The 19,818-nt window shown below is 37.5% G+C and overlaps 1 protein-coding gene and 1 long non-coding RNA gene across 3 annotated transcripts in view; both read left to right on the forward strand.

Annotated features, from left to right (window-relative positions):
• The first annotated feature begins 485 nt into the window (after positions 1 to 485).
• LOC118827217 (arrestin domain-containing protein 3-like) overlaps positions 486 to 19,818 on the forward strand; it is a 29,603-nt gene continuing 10,270 nt past the window's right edge. The window contains exons 1-7 of one of the 2 annotated variants that reach the window (XM_036598506.1): positions 486 to 849; positions 1,095 to 1,155; positions 2,697 to 2,844; positions 3,294 to 3,390; positions 4,996 to 5,252; positions 6,020 to 6,068; positions 7,719 to 7,832. In XM_036598506.1, coding sequence (XP_036454399.1) covers positions 600 to 849; positions 1,095 to 1,155; positions 2,697 to 2,844; positions 3,294 to 3,390; positions 4,996 to 5,252; positions 6,020 to 6,068; positions 7,719 to 7,744 — 888 coding nt within the window. In that variant the 5' untranslated portion in view covers positions 486 to 599 and the 3' untranslated portion in view covers positions 7,745 to 7,832. Of the gene's footprint in view, positions 850 to 1,094; positions 1,156 to 2,696; positions 2,845 to 3,293; positions 3,391 to 4,995; positions 5,253 to 6,019; positions 6,069 to 7,718; positions 7,833 to 19,818 lie in introns of those variants that run through there. The other variant, XM_036598505.1, reaches the window with a different exon arrangement.
• LOC118827218 lies at positions 14,547 to 19,463 on the forward strand. The gene is made up of 2 exons (XR_005008847.1): positions 14,547 to 14,705; positions 19,356 to 19,463. It is a non-coding gene; the product is annotated as an uncharacterized LOC118827218 (long non-coding RNA).

Genomic DNA, 19,818 nt, shown 5'->3' on the forward strand with positions numbered 1-19,818 from the left:
TTTTATGTTAGCGGTTAATCTGATGTGTAAGGCCTTCAGTCCAGTCCTAACCAGTGTGAAAGCTTGCTTAGCGCTATATTGCATACCACGGAGAAAAACAATACTGATCAGACTGTATTCTATTGGGCATTTTAGGAATTTAACCCTTTTGTTTTCAATGAAAATAATAAATTAAAAAAACAATGAAAACAATTTTTTCACAAAAATCATTACGCCTTCTCTAAAGTATGTGGATTATTATTTATGAACTGACCAGCCTTTTTTGTTTTTTTTTTAAATTAAGCCTCATTTCACAAAAGCAATAATAAACATCTGAAATACACCCAGCGTCTTACACATCTGCAAAAATGTAAAGTATAAACGTGTTTTTTCTATGGCATCAGAGGACCTTAACTGTTAGGCGTGCAGAGCATAACGGGAATTGAGCAATAAAACAAGACCTTTACGTCACTTTTTTTTTCAAGTTTATGAGGCAGTCATTTATGTTCTTGTGGCTTATATGTTGCCACCAGACGGACTGGAGAGTGAAACCTATGCAGCTTCTCCTGAACACTTCATTGTAGCCTTGATAGGTTCTAATAACAACTGAAAAGCCAGGAATGATTAAAGAGCTCACTTTAAACTATGATGCGGTTAATGAAACCAACACATTCACGAATGGCAACATTGTTCAGGGGCGAGTTTTTTTGGAAGTGATCAAAGAGGTAAAGATCAGCTTTTTTTACATAAAGTGTAAAGGAGATGCAGACGTGAACTGGTCAACAGGGGGTGAGGATGGGCGCTCATACCACGCTCACGAGAGATACTTCAAACTGAAGCAGATTTTCATCCAGAAGGACTCTAAGCAGGGTAAGAATTAAATATGTAAGTACAGTCTGTTTATTTTATATCCAGTTCCAGCCTCATGCTCTGTGGAAATAAACGTGTGTGGATTTCAGGGGAGTCAGTTTACAAAAACCACAGGGAAAAAAAACAAATTATGCTACATAATGTACAGTAAATCTGGATGCACATTTATACTGAAGACTTATCTTTTCTGTCTTTCTTAAAATAAGTTACTGCTCTTTGTCTTTTTATTGTATTCATATTTCCAGGTGGTAATGTGGTTAGACCAGGAAGCCATGTCTTTCCATTTAGCTTTCAGCTGCCCAGTTGGTGAGTAGTGATTCTCAGTCTTTTGCTTTGTCTTTCAGAGAAGGTTCTTGGTTTAGTTCTGTAAAGTATATGTTCATTTAGCCTTTCAGCTTTCAGGTTGCTAGCTCAACTAAAGCGGCTCAAGTACATGATATTGGTCACATGAGACCTTGCGTAACTAAAGTATGCCTTCTTTTATTTCTTTACAATCACAATTTTCAAAATATTTTGGGTGTGGTAGTCAGATAACGTCTTTTCCAGACTGGCCTTGAATGCAGACACAGGAAAGCGTATTCTTCAGTTAAAATCTGAAACTATAAATCTTAAATTGTAATTAGCATAAAACACATGACCAGTGACTCATTTCATTCATATGACTCAGGGCGTTGATATCAAGTGTTTTTATAATACTAAGAGTTGAATGAACAGTGGCGATTGGCTTTTTGGTTCTGGTATGATACAGAACACTCTAACACTACTATTTTCTGGAGGTGCAGGAAAATAAGAAATAAAACTAATAATACTAAATGCCCAATAAAATAAAAGGCATTATATATAGACTTGATAATATAAAAAATGCCCAGACATGTAATAACATATTACGTTATCAGTAATTAAAGGCCAAGATATTGTTCTGCGTTGTTAGAGTGTTTATTACATTATTGAGTTAAATATTTAGTGTTGCATTTTGGGAGTTTGTTATTGTTAAATTATTAAATTATTAGGCTGTACAATGTCTTTTGTCAGTTATCAGCCTTGTTCTACAGGCCATACAGTTTCTGTGCATAATTTGTTATCCCACCTTTACCCTCTTCTTCAATGGTCAGGCCCCCACAGGACCCCCATAGAGCAGGCATTGTTTGGTTGGTGGATCATTCTCAGCACTGCAGTGACACTGACGTGGTGGTGGTGTGTTAGTGTGTGTTGTGCTGGTACAAGTGGATCAGACACAGCAGTGTTGCTGTAGTTTTTAAACACTGTGTCCACTCACTGTCCACTCTATTAGACACACCTATTTTGTAGATGTAAAGCTCATAGATGTAGAATGAGATCTAGATGTATTTTGTAGATGTAGCTCATCTGTTGCTGCACAGTTTGCGTTGGTCATCCTCTCGTCCTTCATCAGTGGTCACAGGATGCTGTTGACAGGATATTTTTGGTTGGTGGACTATTCTCAGTCCAGCAGTGACACTGAGGTGTTTAAAACCTTCAGTATGCAGAAAAACAGATGGACTACAATTTGTACTGTAAAACTACAATGTGCACCCAGGAGGTAAATGGAGCTGATAATGAGCATAGAAACAAGGATGTGTACTTAATGAATTGCTCAGTGCATAGTACTGTATGTCACATGCTGAGACAAGCTAGCGACAGAGAAACTTCACTTTGATGTCTACAGTAACTCAAAGGTGAGCTTTATTTGAAATTGTTGTAGCATCATAATTTATAGATCTGTAGGCATCAGTTATCAAAACTACAAATATGATGGAGCTTATCTTTAACTAGTTAAATCAAGTCAAACTGTAGAAACATAAAAATGTATGCAAATTTCTTTATTGCAGGGATTTACCACCATCGTTTGAAGGAAGCTATGGCTCGGTTAAGTACTTACTGGAAGTCAGACTGTATCGTTTGTTGGGGAGGAACTACATTGTGAAAACAAAACTCACTTTTGTACCGAGGATCAGTAGCGGTGGTGCTCTTTTAATGGTATGTTCTTGTGTGAAGTGGGTATGTTCTGTTTTTGCTGGTCTACAGAAATAGTAGTTATAGCAGGTAACTTGTAATGTCTCAGCATTCCCTCTACACAACTGCTCATTGTTTAGACCTGTTGAATTAAAGGAAAAAACATCATGTGTCAAAAGTAAAATCGCCTGAGCTCTGCATGCTAACCTCCTTTAGGTTAGCTAGAAAGTTCAACAGTAAACATTGTTGCTCAGGTGTGCATATGCCAAGAAGTGAAGTCTAGTCTTATAAGAATAAAAAACATTGAAATTACTGAGATTTTCAGATTGTGTGTTCAGGTCTATACATATATATGTGTTTTGGTAATATACATAAAAAGCAATCAACTTATACATGGAATGACTTTTTGGGCAGCCTTCTAGTTAGTTCTTTAGGTATATTTCAACATTGTCTTTTTATACTTCTGTATATAGTGTCCACAGATTGCTGCTACAGAGAAAAAGATGAAAGTGTTCGGCTCCGGAAGTGCCTCAATTAGAACAACCATTGACAAAATGGGTTACATTCCAGGTATGTTTACACTATTACATAAGCATTGTTTAACTACTAGTCCTGTGCCAAAGTCCTGTTGAGTGAGGTCCTTTAGCATGTAAGTTAATAGCATGTGAGTTAACCCTTGTGTGGTGTCAGGGTCTGTGGGCCCCATTTTCAGTGTTTACCAAAATAAAAAAAATTTGCGATTTATTATTATTTTAACCCCAGATTCCTTGGCCTTTGCTCATTTTCTGTGAAGAACAGATAAAATAATACATTAAATGACTTCATGCTGTAAAGCCCCTACACATTTATATTACACATGTGGTGTTGGGGTGAACCTGCGGGAATAAAAGTGTGGAGGTGCTGTGGCCCTTCAATCTGTTCTCTATACTGTCATCTTTGATTTGGCCATGAAACTATAATTAATCTAGTAGGAAATAATGAAATTGCGAATGTCACGTGAACTTTACCGTCCGAGTGTTTACAGTTACGTAGTCTAACGCCTTTTTCTCTGAGGACATTTTGCCTATGTCCATTGGAAAAGTCCTGTTTTGCCTGATGCACAAGAGCCAAAACATTATTTTTTACCGCATTTTATCTTGTTTTCCTGAGATATTAAGTAATTTTGCTGATGTTTGAAACTTGACACTGTAGTCTGAGGATGTCCTAAAATGTGCACCTTACCATAGGCAGCTTTTGTACAGGCATGCTATCTGTCTGCCACACCAAACACCAGAGAACTTATAGTCAGGAGAATTGCCCCTCTATAAGGTCTTCAGGCTTTGCGAGATGCTAGAGTTGAAAAATGACTGTGTCAATATGGAGCATTTGAGCAAAATCATAGTTTGTAAATGCTTTAACATTTTTAAAAGGAAGAATGCAATTATTTCCTCAACACAGAACAGCATGAAACATTTTAACACTGCAGTTATGTTTCTGATACTTTGAATTCCAGTTACAATACTTTATAACGACACCTCATGTACATTCATGATGTCAGTGAGCGTGAACCACTTCGCTTCAGCGTTCAATAGCAGTAATGCTAGCATACTACTGCCCAAAATACATTTGCTGTAGAAAAAAAAAGGAAATATATTGATATATTGATATTGATAGGTCCTGGACGAATGGTTAAAAACTATTTTAACTTCTGGTTTTTAGCCATTTAGATTCATTAACCCTGGGTTTTTCAGTGAGTTATATCCATCAACTCATTAATCAGCTAAGATCTACATGAAAACCAACAAAAACAAAACCAGAGACAAACTAACAACAAGTGGCTGTAATGATAATGAAGGGATGGAACCGTTTATTTTGTCTTTATTTACCACAGAAAAAATAGAAAAGTTGACTCTGAATGTTCTCCGAAAAGAGCTGCCTCAAAGAGCTGACTCAATCACGAGCAACACATCACTAGTTTATAGAATAATGCAACAATGCTGTGTTTTAAAAAAAAGTAAATCAATAAATTAAGTTTTTTTTTAAACCAGCAGTAAACGAGTTTTTACTGTCACTATGGACTGTTACCACAGCAACTCAGTTAGTTGTCACTGGGCACAGGCCTATGTGCTACCAACAAAGGTTAAAGCACTTTTATGCATTTTGAGGGTTTTTCTTGATTTGTTCTCTTTTCGGAAGGTGATGTCATCAAGGTTTCCGCTAATGTTGATAATTCTTCGTCTCGTGAGGTCAAGCTGGAGTTCAGTCTCAAGCGAAAACAGATCTTCACTGCAAAAAGGGCGCATACCTCTTCATCAAAAACAATTTTCAGTGTAGTTGGACGTCACATCCCATCTGGATCAAAGCAAACAATCAACACAGACCTGAAGATCCCATCTAACCTGGAACTAAGCGTCACAAACTGTACGATTATTAAAGCAGAGTACATACTCAAGGTACCAGTGTCTTATTTTCTTTCCGTTATATCACTAAATGTAAACTTCTAACTTCTACACGTGCAATTTGGGCTGCATTTAAGCTTTAGGTGCAAAGATTAAAAAACAAGGTTTCGATTCACCAAATAGGCTTTACATTAAGATAACAATAGTCTCAATATGAGTCTAGATTACCAAAAGATAAAATCAGAAAATTTTGTATACCTTAACATTTGGGCCAGTGTTGGGCAGAGATGACACCTAGATGTACCACCTTTGTAGGTTACATATTACAAAAAGTCTTTTTTAAAGGGGAACTCTGCATAATTAAATGCTTAAGATGTAAATAAAGTGAATAGAGTAGTTTGGTGCAAAATGCTTAATTCTAGAGAAACTTAGTAAGTCAGAATTGTTCACAGCGGTAGTGATAGGAACCAGATATATGAAGAGTTTGAGGCCTCTAAAAGTTACATCACAGAAAGCTGTTACATTAAATGGTTATGAATACTCATAACACCAGCCTGATGTCTGAGACATTGTTTTACAGTAGTTTTAAGATAACTTTTGGCCTAAAACGTATTTTAATCCATTTATTCTAATCTGTTCATGGTGGAGGGATACATTAAGGGTGTTCTAAGGTGAAATCATCCCCAAAAAGTCTCTTTTTTTCAGATTCACCATTATTTTACCATCATCAACATATACATACATACATATAAAAACCTCAGAAGACTTGTGTACGTTGGTGGTTTTGGATATTAAATTAAATGGCTGTATTTGTGTTATAGATATCAGGACCCCTGGTTCCTATCACCACCACTGTAAATAAATCAGTCAGTAAGTTTCTCTACAAATTAACCATTTCACATCAAACCACTCTGAATGACACTGTTTACATTTAAATCACTGAATTCTGCAGACACTTAGAAAAATTGGTGGAATTCCTCTTTAATCTAATAATGCATTTTTAACATGAACAACACATGGTACTACATTAATAATGGTTAGCTAATTAAGTCAACACTTAACAACTGCATCAGTTAGTAGAGTTTTCACATTAAGTACTGACTATCATTAACTAATGTATTTGTTAACATTAAAAACATGAGATGCTATGTTAGTAATGGTTAGCTTATATTAAGTAAACAAAAACAATTACATTAATTTATTACTTAGACATGATTTTAAATCACTTTTTTCACTTTAAATCAGGTATTTAAAGTACCAAGTAACTCTTAGTCTATCCAGCATCTATCAGCATAGGAACTGAAGTTTGTAAATCTCTATTCTTATCTTTTCGGACTCTTTTGCTGTCAAATAAAATGCTTAAGCTCCAAACCGAGAGATGTAAGGAACAGTAAAGCAGTCCATGAGCTGAAACAACACAACAGAATTAAATTAAACCCAAAAATATTAGCTAAACTTTATTAACAGTCTCTCGTGTTTCTAATGTTTACAAATGCATTAGTTATGTTAGTCAACACTTAATATGAAAACAACATTAACTAATGCAGTTGCTACTTGTTTACTTAATATTATCTAACCATTATTAACGCTGTACCTCATGTATTGTTCATGCTAACAAATGCCTTAGTTAAGTTAGTGAACACTTATTGTAAAGTGTTAGCTTTGCCCAGACTACTGCACTTCCTGAATTGTGTGTGGCTTAAATGTAGTGTGGAAAGGTTTTTGAATATTCTGTGTAACAAAAAGGTTTTATTTAAACTTTTGGTTTTTAACGATGTGCAGGTTGTATCTTACATTCATTTATACAAACTGAGTTGCAAGTTTATTAGTTTATAATCCAGTAGCGTGCTGCATCTACTTTGGCCTTCAGAACAGCCTCGTGACATGATCAGGGGTGGAAAGAGTACTGAGAATCCCTACTTAAGTACAACTTGAATAATTACTTTGAGTTTCTTTTATGTATATTCACAATCACAAGTTATTTTGCTACGTCATTGGAAATAATCTGTAAAAAACAAAACTAAAGCCAAATATGATTATTAAAATTATATGAGTAAAAACATTTTGAGCTCTGGGATTGATCCCAGTATGCTCTACTAGTTTACATTTAGACATCTTTCTGTGTAAAGCGCAAGGTTTGCATTAACTATAAAATCAACTATGACTATAATTTAAAAGTTATAATCTATAACTTTTAAAATGAATCTTTTTAAAAATATGTTTAGTTAATTTGGCAATATATTCTGAAATACATTTTAGTATTTTGTATTTCAGCATTTATTGCAATGTATTTCAAATATATAAAAATATATGTCCAATATATGTCGCAAAGTTTTTGTACCTTTGATAAATTCAAGGTTATTCAAAGTTGTGGTTCATTTAAGAAATGCAGCTATCATTAAATCAGATTTAATGTGCCTGTTAGTCAAGGACCAAGTTTAATCTTTACTTGGAAACCAACATTTTCGGTTGCCATGATTCACTAATTGACTGCAAGTACACTCTTCTGATTTTTCTTAGGTCCGCTTGATTATCCCCTATGCTAAGGACCTAATGATGGAATTTCCATTGGTGATTCTCCATGCAAGCCAGCTTTGTACTTTGCAACCAAGTGTTCAACTGTGTGGTATTCCAGATGAATCAAGAAGGAGCAACCCTCCAACCCAGGCTGCCTTTGGGCCCAATCCTCTACCCCAGGCTGCATTTGGGCCCAACCCTCCACCCCAGGCTGCATCTGGCCCCAGTCCTCCTGGTGCTGCCTCTGGTCCAGCTCCAGGACTTCACCCCAGCCCGATACCCTTCACCTGCAAATTCACAGACAGCCAGTCCAGAATCTCCTCCTCCTTCCTATACGGACATCTACCCACAACTTAGCCATAAATTCTAAGTTTCCAGCCACCTCCATCAGCTCCATCCTTCCATCCTCCTCTATTCCCTGCTATGGGTTATCCAAATGCACCTGCATTGGTCTTATCCTTAAACTCTTAAACTCTGTATCTGATGATCTGGAGATTGTTTTGTAGTCACAAGACTTTAAGCTATGGAGAACTGTGCGGAGCCTGCGTCATCATGAGGGTTTAGATGAAAGTGAAGGCTTTAATGGCGATTAATATTCTGAAAAATTAAATTCATCCAGCTTGTTGATTTCTTTCCAGTGACAAATTATTATTGTTTATCAAAAAAGCCCATAAAGTCATTTTGCTTGAAACTCTCCATAGGACCTGTGGGAACATCATTTAAAATGCATGGACTTTAAATCAAACTTAAAGGTGGGGTCATTGGGCCTCATTCACCAACATTATTAAAAAGAAATTTCTTCTTAAAACCAGCTTATGCAGCTTTTTGAAGATTCTGACCTTCACCAATGTTTTCTTATTTGGCATTTGTTCTTAGTTAAGAATCTACACACACTCTAGAGCACAAAGATGTGAACAATTCTGAGGTTTAGGAACACGTCATGAATCTGATGTAGACTTTTTTTCAGCAAATTCCTCAAGAACAAACTTAAGAAAAACTTAGGAAGGTATTGGTGAATGAGGCCCAGTGATTGTAAGTCAGAATGATTCTGGCAGCTGTCAATGCAATGCTTTCTGTGGATACCCCAGACTCTGCCAAGGGCTCAGAATTCAAATGATGTGGATCACAAACATCCAACCGATCAGAACAAACTACCTGTTAGTCTTCTGCCTGCACAGCATACAGTGGGGAGTCATATACTAGCAAAGGCACAAAAAGGCTTTCTGAAACTGTTTCAAAATGCACAGAACACTGCATGCAACCCAACAATCTGGAAGTTTCTTGCTTCACAAGCAGGCATTTATATGGTTCTATTCAAGCAGGCATTTATATGATTCTGTTCAAGCAGGCATTTATATGGTTGTATTTAATCATATTCAAAACAATTTTATTTATATATAAAATTAAGATGTGACATATATGTATAAGTTGTATACAATACTTGAACATAATGGACATAGGTTTAATAATTCTGGCTGTGCTAAATGCACATGCATATTAGAATTATTATTTATACGTAATTATATATCTATAATTGACACTGCATGTTGAATAAGCCTAACTACTAAATTTATAATATATAGAAGCTGACTGCTAGTGTTAACCTGTGTCTACCTCTCTTCTTGCCTCCTCTCACCCCTCACCCGCCTTTCTTTCTGAACAGATTAGAGAATCCGTTTGTGAAATTCTGGCAGGGAGTACTGGAGAAACAGTTGATATGAACTATTATGAGCGTAGCAATTTAAGGAGAAGGGCTAAAAAAAGAGTGGATCATTTACTGCAAAAAATAGAAACTGACGAAGAACACCAGGGCATTGACACGGTCAATAGGCTTGTCAATGATAGGACTGAGCTTACTACAGAAGGATGTCCTGAATACCTGAGAGATCCCCTTCATAGCCCGATTGAAGAGATGGTGCTCAATAGGGAAGGATGTCTTGATACAGAAGACTGCAGTGGCTGTAATGGTGCTAGTGTAAAGAGTGACCATGAAAGCTTATTGGGAAGCTTAGCTGACTGGGCAGTTAGGTTTGGGGTGCCTTTGGTGGCTCTGTCAGCCTTAGTGGTAATTCTCAGGATTCACTTTCTGTTCCTGCCAAAAGATGGAAGGTCACTGCTGAAAACAAAGACTGACTACAAAGTGGAGATGCTTGCTGGTGGCTCATTTCACTATTTCGGTTTAGTGAATGCTGTTCGAAAAAAGTTCACTAGGTTATTCTCCTCTTTTCCAGAAGGCTCTGTATTTCAGTTGCAGCTAAATTTTGATGGATTGCCTCTTTTTAAAAGCTCATCCATTCAGTTTTGGCCCATTCTGGGCAAATTACCAAGACTCTCCAAGAAGCCTTTTGTGATAGCGTTGTTTTATAGGACAGCAAAGCCAGAAACACTGTCTGACTACTTAAAACACTTAGTTCAAGAGTTGAAAAGCTTGAGTACTGGTTTTGTTTTTGAAGGCAAGACATTTTTTGTGAAAGTTTGTTCTGTGATTTGTGATGCTCCAGCAAGAGCATTTATTAAAGGTATCAAGTCCCACACTGGATATTATGGTTGTGATAAGTGCTTATAAAGAGGAATGTACACAAATCACCGTATGACGTTTCCTGAGGCTACTGCAACTTGCAGAACAGATGAATCTTTTAGATTAGGAACGGATGAAGATCACCACATTATTCATTGTCCTCTGGTAGATACTGGCATTGATATGGTCGCTGGTTTTCCCCATGATTACATGCACCTAGTGTGTTTGGGTGTTAAGAGGCGGCTTCTTGAACTGTGGGTTGGTACAGCTGGTTCTTTGCGTACTAAAATTTCGTCTCATCAGGCATCCTTAATCTCCGATAGATTATTGGTGTTGGCACATCATATTCCATCTGAATTTGTCAGGAAACTTCGGTCACTCAGTGAGAGACTGAGGTGGAAAGCAACAGAGCTTTGCTAATTTTTGCTGTTCACGGGTCCTATTGTTTTGGGAGATGTGTTGCTGCCTCAAGTGTATGATAACTTCATGCTTCTCTCTGTTGCTGTCTACATCTTGGTTAGCCCACAGTATTGTTTGCAAATGAATGAATTGGCTCATCACTTTCTTGTCTCATTTGTGGAGCATTTCGGCTTGCTTTATGGTAAAGACCAAGTAGTGTACAATGTTCACGGATTAGTGCATCTTGCTGGTGATGTAAAGGTACACGGCCATTTAGAGAGTTTCTCTGGGTTCCCTTATGAGACTTTATTGGGTGAGCTTAAGAGAATGATAAGGAAGGCTGACAGTCCTCTAGCACAGGTTATCCGCAGGTTTTCTGAACAGGAACAGAGAAGTTGTGTTTTTGATTCACTCATTGTTCAGGAGACCTCTTTAAAATATCCACATCAAGATGGGCCAGTACCAGAGTGGGTGTTGGGAAACGTCAGTCAGTTCAAGCAGTTGGCAGCTGATGGTGTCATTCTGAAAACATCAAGTAAAGATGACTGCATTGTCACAAAACATAGTTGTTCATGAAGACAGAGAGTATGACATGTACCAGGAGTACAGAGTTAAAGGAGCACTTTACAGTTACCCCCTCGATTCAATGGAGCTGGGAATGTCTTGTATCCCACTTGTCCCCTGTGATGCACTGTGTAGAGATTGTTAAGCCTGTGCAAAAGTGTGTGCGGTTGCCCCTGGGAGACTAGTTTGCAGTGTTCCCTCTTCCTCATACAAATTAATCCCATGTACTTGTTTAGTCTTTGTACATAGTTAGACATAGTTGTTAGTTTGTAGCATATTCTCTTTTTTAAGTGTTTTTTTGTTCTTCATAAATTTAGATTATTACTGGCTCGTGTACATTAATTTGGTAAGTGCAGTTGTTTGTCATAATGTCATTAATAAGTTGTGCCACATGTTTTCAATCTTTGTAATCAGTTTACTTTTGTCCCTCATCTTGTACCAGGAGATGTTTCACATTGTTATATTTGAATCCACAAATGAAGTGGAAGTGGTGCCTGAAATTTGGGTAAAGAAGAACACTTGTTTGTGGCCACCGTACAAACGGGATGACATTGTAAAAGCAGTAAGATCACAGGAACCACCTGGAGCACATTGGGTTCCATACAAAGTTCGCACAATATTAAGCAAAGGTATGAAGAAGCCATTATTTACTTATATTAGCTGTATTTAGGATTACATTTTTTTCCATTCACTCTATTCATTTTACTTTCATAGCTACATATGAGGAAGCAAGAGTGAAACTGCCAGAGGCTGAACGATTCATAGATTTGACAGATTCAGAAGACTCTCCACACAGACGCAAACGAAGAAGACTGTAAGTTGAAGAGATGGAGCACTGGAAAGGCTTGACTGAAGTCATCATTACTTCTTCCTTATTTAACTTTTCTTGTAATACAGGAAGAAGAATCCATTCCTTCAAGATAACGAGGAGAGTGAAGATGAGAGGCAGGAAACATCCTCACTACCCAGCCCTCCAAGAATGGGCACTGCAAAGATGCTGCCACACCCGCGCCCCGCTGCTTTCACGATGTATGAACACATATTATTGTCCATTTAAGCGTCATTTTTTTCATTGTTGAATAATTAGTTTGAATAATAACCCTCTCTCCCCTGCTCTCTCCCTCCCTCTCCCCCTTCCTCCTTCTCTCTCCCCCTTATTCCCCTCTCCCCCTCTCTCCCTCCCTCTCCCCCTCTCCCCCCGCTCTCTCCCCCTCCCTCCCTCGCTCTCTCCCTCCCTCTCCTCCCAGCTCTCTCCTTCCCTCCCTCGCTCTCTCCCTTGCTCTCTCCCTTGTTGACAGTGTTTGAAATTTAAACTCTGATGCTGTCTTGTTCTCTTGTTTGCAGTGATTAATTCAAGAAACAAAGCCACACCAACCAGTGCCCGAAATGCAGACTTCAGTGAATGTGAGCGAGTAACTAGCCTTGCACAGCCTTCCTAAATTTTGTGAGCTCAGTGTTCGCTATGAGACACTCTTTAAAACGTGCAGTGAGAATTTACAGTCACTGGCTGATCCAGTTGCTGCATCATATTTTGGAATTGAAAGTATCCCTCTGACTGGTTAAAGACTGAATAAATTGAGTTCAAAATAATAATTGTGTTGAATAAAGGCTACTAGGAGTCAGATAAATCATCTTAGTTGGGTATATATAAGGATGTGTTGGCACATTCTCAGGTCAAAGTGACAAAGGCTAGGCTTTTATTGAGAGAAGAGACCGTCATGGAGCTGATTACATTAAGTATGATCAGTTTTTGTACAGAATAGCGATTGTGTTATGTAGTACTTAGTGGTAGACACAGTATCTTAAAGACAGTAGGATACAAAGAGATATGTTAATACAAACAGGTAGGGTCCCGAGTGGTGTGTGACTAACATGACAGTTAGAGGACACAGAAATTGTAGAAGACCCAGCTGTACTTTTTCACAGCAGATTGTCTATAACCATTCAGCACCCCTTAACCAGTGAAATGGTTCCAGACCACTGGACACCACATTAAGCAAAATAAAATTGGCAGGCTGACTGTGCAAGACTAAAATGAGGCTAGATCTACATTTTTGTTTTTAATGCGTACAGCTCAAATAAATACAGACAATGTCTTTTGATCTCTTTGTCTTAGCTGTGATACGAAACCTCCTGACCAATCAAGAAATCATCAAAGAACAGATGGACATACTGGTGAAGCTGGTTTATGAATTAAAGGGGAACACAGAAGAGAGCCCATCTCTACCACCAGAATCTCTACCAATTGCAACCCTTGAAGATCTGCAGGTTTTGGAGGGGCAGCTCCAAGATAATGTATATTTGTATAATAATTTTAGGGATATAACAGTATACAGATATCATGCTTCACCTCACACCATGGTTTGGACATCATGGTTTGGTATGTGTTCAGCACAACTGGAAAAAAAGCAACAAAAACTCTCAAATGCATATGGCTATACAGTTGCATGAGGCGTCGAAAGTTATATTCTTTTTTCAGTACTACAACATGGCAAAAGATTTGATTCTGTAACAATTGATGCTTTCAATACTGTATATAATCTAAGGAACTGAATCTGAAGTTCTAGCTTCTACAGCCAAAAAATGCAGTATTTGTTGAGTATGGATGTAACAAAATGCCAAATGGCTATTTGTTGGCTATATTAAGCACTGTTGGGGTGTGGGAGACAGTAAAGTTCTACGTAGCGCACTATGTAGGGAACAGGAAGCCCCATTGTGGGAAGAGGGGCACCATTAGATTGGTGCTAAATAAGTCTTGCGGTGGTTATTTGGTTACTTAAATGGTACTTATAAAGAGAAAGTTTTTGCATTAAACAGGGCTATGTTATATGTTCATTGTTATACAACAGATTAATTTAAATTGAAAAGTTCATGAAATGACCACAATATACAGTTAATCCCAAATTATTCATACACATGCCAAATTTTGAATTATAGTGCATTTTGATTTGACCAGTAGGTTTCTTCTAGAAATGACATAAACAGGTGACAAAAGGTGGTAAGACATTGTGCTAGAGATATACACCAATCGGGCATAACATGACCACCTCTTTGTTTCTACATTCATTGTCCATTTTATCAGCTCCACTTACTATATAGGTGCACTTTGTAGTTCTACAATTACAGACCATCTGTTTCTCTGCATACTTTGTTAGCCCCCTTTTACCCTGTTCTTCAGTGGTCAGGACCCCCATGGACCCTCACAGAGCAGGTATTATTTGGGTAGTGGATCATTCTCAGCACTTCAGTAACACTGATGTGGTGGTGGTGTGTTAGTGTGTGTTGCGCTGGTCTGAGTGGATCAGACACAGCAGTGCTGCTGGAGTTTTTAAACACCTCAGTGTCACTGCTGGACTGAGAATAGTCCACCAACCAGAAATATCCAGCCAATAGTGTCCTGTGGGCAGCATCCTTTGACAACTGATGAAGGACTAGAGGATGACCAACACAATCTGTGCAGCATCAGATGAGCTATCTCTGACTTTACATCTACAAAGTGGACTGACAAGGTAGGAGTGTCTAATAGAGTGGACAGTGAGTGGACAGTGTTTAAAAACTCTAAAAGATTGCTGTAGTGTCGTCAGGCTCAGGCTACAGAACACAGCAAATCGAGTTTGACAGGATTGCACTTGCTTTCGTTCTTTTGAGATTAGTTTATAATGTGTCTGCTCAGCTCATTTGTTGTCTTGATACATTAGTATTCCATTAATCAAATCAGGAGGTCTAATAAACAAAACATCAGCAAGCCAAATACAGGTCAAATAAACCCCTTTACATCCCAGGCTTTTTACATACAAAAGCATATTATTCAGTAACTACAGGGACTTCAATGCAAAACGGCTGAGTATTCTCAAGTTATAGAAGTGTGAAACTTGGGTGGCCTGTTAAGGGGTTGATGGGCCCATGGAAAAGTGAATTTCCATTACTTTTTGTTAAATAGAAGATGTAGTATGTAAAATTAAAGACATGTCACTCACTCCCCAGTCTATACAGTTCTCATACAGCAGAGATAAACTGTGACTAGTAGAGCTAGACCTTTACTTCAGGCCATAAAATTCAAAACTCAAAACATTAGGAAAAAAAACAATTCTACGATAAAGCTAACTTCTGCTAGCGTCCCTTTAGGATTCTAGTGCTATGTTAGCACTAAGCTAAATGCGATTCACAACTTTTTTGTCAGTTCTAGGTTGTAAACAGACATTTGAAGGTTCTAAAAGATATTGCATGCATTACTTGAAGTTTGTGACAGACATACAGTATTAGCCTATAGTTTACCAGTTTCACATTGACTCTTATGCACACCTAAGGAACTCTGGGTCTAAAAGGAATTTCTCTGTGAGAAAAATGAATGGAGTTTTTGAAAACTGCCTCCGTTGCATCCTGTGGTAATCAAAAATGTTCCAAAGCTGATACATTCTGTCCATCAACTTTTTTTCTCAAATATTACTGGATCTTCTGAATTACGAGGTCGTTAAAGAGTTGAAATGTAATTCTTTCTACATGTAAGCTAATGCTACTGCACACTGAATTGACATTATAAGACTGGCAGCCTCCTCAAAAAACTGTGCAACTTGTACGCTTTGCCAGTGTGGTAGCCCTATAAGCCTACACTGCTCAACAGGACTAGACTGAAAGTTGTTTTCACCTCTTTTAATACCCTTCTGGTCATCCTTGATGAAGGCTGACACACCACAAAGTGATAATACCACCATAGCCCATGTTTTAACAATTTATGCTACCCATCAAGCGGTCCTACAGAGCATTCGCATATCATTACCACAGCATAGTAAATCAGTGTTTTAAATGTTTTTTGTGTGTGTTTTTAATGTATATTCAGTACAGACTCTGCTTAATGTCACTACATATCCCTTGTTAAGCTAATTTAGGCTATCACAATATCCTCATTATCCTTTTGATGCTGGTGACATTTTCTGATAAAGACATTCACCAGCTTAATGTTTGAATGTTCCTGTTCCACCTTCATTGGTGCAGCAGTTACATTCTGGTGCCTAAGTTGTTATAATAATAAATGCTGCACCATTTAAAGTCAAAAATTTCAAACAAGAGGCTGATAAATAAGAACTTGACTTCAGCTTCGACCCAGAGTTCCAAATATGAGCATAACGGCAACTACAGAATAACACACGACTTCAGTGGTCTTTAGAGGCGGGGCTGCTGTTTTCCGGTGCTAACTACCCATTGGTAACTCTGCTGCTCATAATCACAGTCTGTGATGTGGGTAGGGCTCTCACAGATGTATGCCATGTGCACTAATGCACCCCTATGTCATCATGAATACTGGCTTTTGAACTGTGCACTGATAACAAGCTGAGTGGTCTTTGGCCCGGAGGACACAGTGTCCATCATTTCCAAAAAGAAATTCAAATGTTGATTCATCAGACCACAGGACACTTTTCCTTCAGTCCATTAAATGAGAGCTCGGGCCCAGAGAAGGTGGCAGTATTTCTGGATCCTGTTTATATTTGATTTCTTCTTTGCATTTTAGAGTTTTAACTTGCGTGCAGTGATGAACTGTTTTCACAGATAGTGGTTTTCAGAAGTGTTTCTGAGCCCATGCAGTGATTTTCACTGCAGAATCATGTCTGTTTTTAATGCAGTGCCACCTGAGGGCCCAAAGATCATGGCCAGCAAATACTGGTTTTAGGCCTTCTCCCTTGCATACAGAGATTTCTCCAGATTCTCTGAATCTTCTGATGTTATTATGTACCGTAGATGATGAAAAGCAAAAGTTCTTTGCTATTTTGTGTTGAGAAACATTATTCTTGAATTGTTGCACTATTTGCCAAAACAGTCTTTCTCAGAGTGTTGAACCCTCCTAATCTTTATTTCTGAAAGACTCTCTGGGATGCTTTTTTATACCCATTCATGTTACTGACCTGTTGCCAATCAACCACCAGGTGTAGCATGACACAATGTTACCAACCTTTTGTTGGCCACCTCCCAACTTTTTTAGAATGTGTTGTTGGCATCAAATTCAAAATGAGCATATATTTTTCAAGAAAACAATCAAATTTCTCAGTTTCAACATTTAATATGTTGTCTTTGTACTATTTTCAAATAAATATAGGGGTTATAAGATTTGAACATCATTGCATTTTGTTTTTATTTACATTTTGCACAGTTGAGTTGGATGTTTGCATCACATGAATTCTGATCTGGTTGTTCAGACAGAGTCCCATTACTGCAATTCGGATACATATCGGATTTCAATGTCAGATTCAATATGTTTTTTGGATTTTTTTTTCCCCGTTTACACTGCCACACAGATAACACATCTGTGTCATATATAACAGAAAAGAACGGATTTGGGCCACTTTAATCTGTGCGAACGTAGCCTATAACACTTCACTGTGTAAGCAGACCCTCTGCACTGCCAGCTTGAGTCATTTGTTTATTAGTATGGCAGCATATACTATGCTTATGTCACATGGTATCAGCTGGTACCAGACGTTGGTATCTGTAAATCTGTATGAGTAAGAGTACAAGTAATTGGATTGATGAAGCCCTACTACAGACTGCAGTTACATTAAACCCCTTGGTTTTACAAAGGATTTAGGTAATTTTGAATAATCTTTGCTTAAAATTCTGCAAAAATCCAGTTTCATTAAAAATAAGGCAGCTTTTAAAATATTATAAAACATTGAAATCAAGATGTTATCAGGGAACTCCACTGCAGTGTCGAAAAACACCTCCCCAGATACGCATAGAATAAGTATTGTGTAATTTTACTGTTTCAGTTTCGAATAACATTTTCCCAAATGTAAGAATAAATAAAGTTTTATTACATATTATATTCAGGTTTTCATAAAATATTAAAATCAAGCTTTTAACAGGGAACTTCACTGCAATACCAAATTCAGACTGTGAAATTACATGAATTGCATTCTCTGGAGGTGTTCTTCAACAATGCAGTGTAGTCTTCTGCTAACAGTTTGATTCCTTCCGTTTATAGAATGTTTTAACATGGGCATAAATGTATTTAACTTTCCCAAGCATTGCAGAGGTCTTGTTCAGAATTTAAATAGCAAAATAAAATGTAGCTCATAACCCGTGTATGTCAGAAAGTGTTTTTAAACATTGCAGTGGAGGTTTCTGATAACAGTGTAATTTTCTTCCTTTGTTGGAGTTTTATTTAAGTTGGCTGTTTAATTTTTATGGCATATTAAATAATGCCATATACCTCATGAAATTCAAGTGTAGAGAGCGTGACCAGGCTTGGAATTTTTTGCAAGAGAATGCAAATCATTTGCAAGGGAACGCAATGTCAGTACTATTTTTTTTTTGTTTGTTTTCTTTTTTAACCATTACCCCTAAGGGGCTCCGTACTGTTCCACAATCCTCGTATTTTATACTTAACTTTAAGGCCACTATACATGCCAATTAAACACCTTGAAACTAAGAAGGCCCTCAGTACGTAATTATTTAAATATCTGCTGTGCAATGCCATCCTATCACATGCAAGGAATTCAACCATGAAAAAAATAAGAGCTACAGGCACCTCTTGCACATTTGATTAAACCACACTCTCACTCACACACACACACACACACACACACACACACACACACACACACATACACACACACACTTCTTTTGATGCTCTACTTGCACTATCTGGAACATTGCTGCTATACTGTGTTTACACTGTTTTACTACCTCAGAAACTGCTTTGGTTATGTTTGTTATCTGACTACGTAACTCACAGATCACAGCATGTTAAATATGTCTGCACCTTATTACACTACCTCATGTCCAGAATGTGTGCTGTGTCGGTGCTGCACTGTCCGGTCTGTTTACTGTGTCTAATGTCTGTTTAATTTATCTTATTTATTGTATTGTTTCTAGCTTAGTTTTTGTTTGCACACTATGTCTGCACGTTCACACTTTGTACTTTTTGTTCCTTGTTGCACCTTGTTGTTCCTGGAGGAACGTAATTTCACTCCACTGTGTACTTGTACATGGATGGAATGACAATAAAAGCCTCTTGAATTGACTTGACTAAATCAAAGACTGCAACATAACTTAGAGGAAGATTTGTGTTTAGCTGCCCAGAATGGCTTGGATAGAGTTTAACAATGCTTTACATGAACTGATAAAGGTGAAAAAATAACTAATACACCTGTTTGTTTACTTTGCAGGTGGAGAATACAGAGACCCCTTAATGGACTTCTCGACTTTTTTCATTTTTTGTTCATTCACTTGAATTGATTTATAATACTAGTAATAATAAACATTTATTAAATCGATTATGCTTGCATTGATTTTGCCTTAGTTTATATCAGTATTATCATAGTAATTGGAATTGTTTGAATTAGACTATCACCAACGAATGGGAATGTGGATGGGAGGGACTGATATTAACTACAGACTGAGAAAATGTTAATGGAATGTTAAAGTAACATAAAAAAAAATCTGAACTTTTGACGCTGTGTACTGCTGACTGCACAAAAATATCGGGAAGATGCTTTAGGGTATGTTTTACTAACTTGCACTGAATGTCCTAAGAAAATTAAGAAAACTGGAACTATAAACCTTTGAAGAACGTATAAAGATAACATTCCAGGAATGTTCAGTGGTCAGTGTATATAAAGCTGAGGTGAT

The sequence above is a fragment of the Colossoma macropomum genome, unplaced genomic scaffold (genome assembly GCF_904425465.1).
Source record: "Colossoma macropomum unplaced genomic scaffold, Colossoma_macropomum, whole genome shotgun sequence".
Taxonomy (NCBI): domain Eukaryota; kingdom Metazoa; phylum Chordata; class Actinopteri; order Characiformes; family Serrasalmidae; genus Colossoma; species Colossoma macropomum.